Source organism: Sphaeroforma arctica (genome assembly GCF_001186125.1).
Source record: "Sphaeroforma arctica JP610 unplaced genomic scaffold supercont1.350, whole genome shotgun sequence".
NCBI lineage: Eukaryota > Ichthyosporea > Ichthyophonida > Sphaeroforma > Sphaeroforma arctica.
Genome location: NW_014040208.1, coordinates 58,672 through 64,236, shown reverse-complemented (window position 1 = coordinate 64,236; position 5,565 = coordinate 58,672). Strand labels below are relative to the sequence as shown.

The 5,565-nt window shown below is 38.7% G+C and overlaps 1 protein-coding gene across 1 annotated transcript; it reads left to right on the top strand.

Moving 5' to 3' along the window:
* The first annotated feature begins 1,181 nt into the window (after positions 1-1,181).
* On the top strand, positions 1,182-5,232 carry SARC_05471 (hypothetical protein). Its single transcript, XM_014300671.1, has 6 exons — positions 1,182-1,490; positions 2,664-2,786; positions 3,222-3,391; positions 3,661-3,775; positions 3,989-4,093; positions 4,371-5,232. The coding sequence occupies exons 1-6, from the start codon at positions 1,248-1,250 to the stop codon at positions 4,401-4,403; spliced, it is 789 nt and encodes a 262-aa protein (XP_014156146.1). The 5' UTR covers positions 1,182-1,247; the 3' UTR covers positions 4,404-5,232.
* Positions 5,233-5,565: the final 333 nt, after the last annotated feature.

Below are 5,565 nucleotides of genomic sequence, written 5' to 3'. Positions count from 1 at the left end.
CCAATACAGGGTTTTTAAACCAACATATTGATGAAAAAATCTTTTAGTTTATTCACTACTATTTTGTCGCGTGACCATTACAAACCGGGGTTTTTTTCTTTTCTTTTTTAAATATATATATTTCCTTGCGTCTAATTAGGCGTGCGTTGCGCCGCCAACCTACTCGATTACAAAAATGCAGATGATGACGTACTTTAGTAACTTTTCAACAGCAGCGTAAGCTTTAATGGTATCGTATATCAATTGATTAATCTATATATTCATTGCGTATTAAAACTGTTAATTGGCTAGCACAACAGACACTATCTGGTCGCTTTGTCTGATCAAATATCTTTTTCTTATCGCATGTAAACTCCTTGAAGAAATGTTCAGCATCAAATATTGAAACTATATATTTTGTATGAACGAACGCAAAGGCAGCAACAGATCTGAGCATGTATTATGTTCGCTTCAAAACGGTGATTCCATCCGTGATTTCTGTTACTATTTACGTATACATTCGAACTCTCGAGAGGTGCTCTGTTAATAGTGTATTCTGTCCCATTTATACAAAAAGTGACTATTATACTTGTGTGCAACAACTGTACATAATGCCCTAGTACTCTAGGATTTATTTTATGCTATACATGGCATATTATACTTATTTTAGGTAAATAAACAGCATTCAACCCCTCTGGGCTCTGGCACATTGAAAACCTGACCCTCTCTAAAACCCTAAAACCCAAAAAAAAATGAGATCAATGCCATTCACTCAGTGGGTCACTATTATTTAATACTACTCTAGCAGTCTCACCAGAGTCCGATGGCCAATTCTTAATCCGTTTTTATAAAAGGGGTACAAGTTCAAGTTTAACGTAAACGCTTATTTATTGGAATATAAACCACGGGTCAACAGATCAAGGGGAGATCGACCTATTCTGTACATTAAACGGTGTCCACTAGTATTATGTAGTAAGGAATATTAGGAAACTTTGAACCTCAGGGCTCCGAATATGCACCTCTAGCGACAACTATAGAGCTATAACAATATAAATATTGAACGTTTTTTAAACATATTTCTTCAAAGTCTATTCGTTTGAAAACGCAATGCGTATCGAGGATAGGATCTGTGTATTTTATTTTTTTGATTTGTATACTATACACTCCAAGAATCCAAGGCACCTCTCTTATGAATCCGAACACACTTTGATATATCGCACTATTTACACACAAGGAAGGTATTTATTTACCTTGAACAATGTCTTACTATGGCAGGTGAACGAAGTACGGATGAATCGTGGTACTTCACAGAAGAGGAGCTCAAATACCAAACCGCTTCTCGAGCAGACAATATATCCTTTGAAGAAGAAGAGAAGCTCAGGCGTGTAGGGGCGGGATTCATACAAGATGTCGGGGAATCGATCCGCGTTCCCCAGTTGACTATAGCCACGGCGTCCATATTCTTTCAGCGATTTTATGTTTACCAGTCCTTCAAGGAATATGATGTTAACGTAGGTTTACGTGTTTCAGAGGTACTCGGAATTCGAGGATGTTGTGTGATACATGTGCGCCATTCCACCGCTTCTGCGTGTACAAATCTTTCGTTCAAGGCATTGTGCATGTAGTGTTTTGAACGTGAATATGATATGTTATACATTCACCAATGGTCTGCTGTTGTTCTTATATATGTAACTCTTGTCTTTACCGACGCAGGTGAGTGTTGATTTGCAAACTAGTAAATAAGTACCCACACCTTGTGTTTAGTTATACTTAGTTGGTATTTTGTTTGTTTGAAGGTTTATTCGTTTGAATTGTGTCAGTGACTGTAAATTACAGCTTTCGACGTCATTAAAGGAAGCTCAAAACAAATGCACAACCAATAATATATATATATATGTATGTATGTACGTATTTATGTATGTATATATATATGTATATGTATATATATATATATATATATATATATATATATATGCATGTATGTACACATATATATATATGTGTGTGTGTGTGTGTGTGTGTGTGTATAATTATACATTAGTTCAGTCCGAGTGTATATGTGTATGTAAGTTTAGTTTAAGTGTTTGTGTGTGTGTGTGTGTGTTTGTGTGTTTGTATGCATATATATAATAAAATACATATTCATACATATATGTTTGTGTGTGTGTGTGTATGTATGTAAATATACATATATATTTGTGTGTGTGCGTGTACATATGTATACATATATATATTGATGTATTGTATGTATATATATATATATATATATATTGATATTGATATGTTTGTTTTTTTAGCATATATCGTGCATGCAAATCATTCAAATATTGTCAACTTAGTTTTACTTATCTTTGAAATCGTAGTTGAAACACCCAAATCACCAGGCACTTGTAGATGTACGTGTCTTTTCATACGTATTTGTTTCTGGTGTATGTCTCTATGCATACGAATATAGGATGTACAGATATTAACTGTGTGGATCATCAAGTACAATGTAGGAGTTAGTTCCTATGGATACCATAATTAAAATGTTCGTGTCACTCGCTTCTATAACCCCTGAAGCTTCTCCCTCAACGCAGTTTTGTAGAATGCAGGCTGTCATGTTATTAATTGAGCTGGTACGCAGTATGCACACCTTATACACCGACTAAATGAATACAAACTTTCGACTTACTCGATTTTAGATCATGGCGACCTGTTGTTTGTTCCTGGCTGGTAAGGTAGAGGAGACACCTAAGAAAGCAAGGGATGTCATTATCCACAGCGCTAGGATAGAGGGCAAACCTAAGATGTCTGAAGACAGCACGGTGAGTTTTTATATCGCCCGCAGTTTTTACTTTGTTTCGTCTTAGACGTATTTTTGTTTTGTACAGCATCTGCTGTGTGATCCTTCATCTATTTTATAGTGCCTGATGGTCTAAGTAAATTCTGTGTTGATTAAGTGGTGTGACTCTTGCGGAAACGAATGTGTTTTTCGCACCTGTAGTTACCACCTTGTATCGTTGTATGTATACATGAGTACATTTACGAATAATTTAATTCATATATTTGTGTATGTGTGTGTTTATATATATATGTGTGTGTGTGTGTGTGTGTGTGTATCCACATTCATCCATATATGTACTCATGTGTACTGCATATGGCTGTTTATCTAGATCAATTTCGAAATACTTGCATCCACCTGTTGTATAAGAGTGGAGTTCTCAATTTACGTTTATATTTATATATATATACCTGTACAGGAGTTCAAGAACCTGAAGGACCAAGTGCTTAAATGTGAGCGATTATTGCTGCAAACCATAAGTTTCGACCTGGCTGTCGAGCACGCGTACAAATACTTGCTGCAGTATGTGAAGGACATCAAGGGCGATCGCTCACTGGCACAAACCGCGTGGAACTTCGTCAACGACAGGTACGCGTTGAGTTATTCATTTTGGTTTGGTGTAGGTAGCTCATATTTACGCTATTGCTGATAGGCAAACTGCACAAGCAACCGGGTTAGATATTTATACCCTCTTCGATAGTCTATTGGATTACTGGGGTCTTTCTTATTTGTATCGAGATCGTCGATTTGTTTTCAATTAAATTGTGCTCGGCGTTATGTGCTGGCATGAAAGCAGATTGCTGTTCCAAGAAACTTGTTTTACACTTTGTACTTTTTACCTACACCTTTGCGCGCAGTTTACGAACTACGCTAGGTCTACGTTACAAACCCCAGGTGATCGCTTGCGCTGGTATCTTACTCTCGTCTAAGTACAACAAAAGTGCTTTAAGCGAAACATCCGATGGCAAGAAAGTACGTGCGCCTGAATGTTTTTGTTGTTAACTTATGAGTAGATCCGAGCCTTTTTTTGTTGTAGTCTCTTCCAGCAGCATTGAGCATATGTTTGCACAATGTTTATCTCACCCATTCGAACTTGAATTTGTCGTTAGTTTGTTCTCGGCAGCATTAAGCTTGCACCTGAACTGACGCTGAATGGACCATATCTGTTCTACTTCCCTTGGACAGTGGTGGTCAGCATTTGTCGATGTCAGTGAAGATACGCTGAAGTACATCGGCGACGAAATTATCAAGCTCTACCCTCCAGACCAGCTAGCTGTATTCAACGCTATGGTAATTTCCACTCTTACAGGCAATTAATTGTCCGTCCGCTTTCCTTGTTCGTAATTGTCTTCTGTCAATGACTTTGTATCTTAAAAACCTGCGAAGCAGTTAGGTGACATTCGCTTTCGTTTAGTCCCAATACATTATGTTGGCTTTTCTACTTGCTTGAGATCAAACCTGCATATCAGTTTGATCAGAAGATTCTATAGGTCTTGCGTGTCACAAAATCAGACTTTTAAGCATTGCGCAACTTCTAACGATATCCTGTCTATACTTTGCTCATCAGGCTGCTTCGGACGGTGAAGATAGGGGTCGCTGAAAGCCTTGGCGAAATTTATGCATACCAAATAGTCGGAAATTTAAAATAGCAGTCGAAGTATTCGACTTACTGAGGTATTAAGCATTCTATCAAGATGTACATCCGGAGGATTTGAGCAGACAATGTTCTCTGGCGCTGGTATTAAGGGTCTTGATGTGACAGTACTTTATACTGGGAATCTCTCATTGTCGCAACGATGGGTGGAGAACATCCGCTTCCAAAGATGCGGAAGAAAGTATATGACTATTCGTGATCGATATTCATGACTGTCCTTCGGGAATTGGCTGCAAGATGGCTCAGGGAATGCTCGTGTGTGCTGACACCAAAATCGTTAGCATCCTGATTGCGAGCTTTGGCGATGCGGTCTATATAAACAAATTGCTGTACGGGTTTATTCGTCTGCGAAGCTTTTAGTTCGCGATTGGTGAGCATCAATCAAGTATGTGATCCGATCTCAGCACCTTTGCTGCCACGAGTGCTCTGGATAGGTAGTAGTATAGTGGGGTAGGGGTTATTGCTTGTCGTACGTGTACATGGAAGCGCAAAGTCACGCTTCAATGATCACAGCTTACAGGTACTGCGGCAGCGTTCTCCGTAGGCGGCCATAAATCCTCTTTTACCTGCACGTAGATACAAGATTGATGCACGCTATCTCTAAGAAGGCTTATGTATTTGACAGAATACTCTTCTACAGAGCGCACTCACATGGACACAGAGATTGAACTGTTGTCTTGTAGACATTTTCTGAAGACGAAGAAGCCTGCACGCATCGATTCAACATCATTGTGTATGCAATCACTTCTATGGAATAAAGTCGGAAATCAATATCTACACAAGGGTTTGGTTGTTTTCAATAGTTCAAAAAATCATTCATCGACAGGGAGAGGCGTACGGATATCTGAAGCACCTCCCCACTCAGCCGCACACCTACAGTCGGGCAACCGATGATGGATGCGCATTCGCCTGATAATGTTACCTGTCACCAAATGTAAAATACAATTTGATACATGGTATAACCCCAGGATGGCTGATATTTAAAGACAAACATTACATGAATATTGCAGTTAATTTGAGGGCTCTCTTCTCAATAGAAAGGGGACATTCAAGATTCAGGTGCAAACCACGAATGGTGCAAACCGGCCATCAACAGCATTGTTCATTG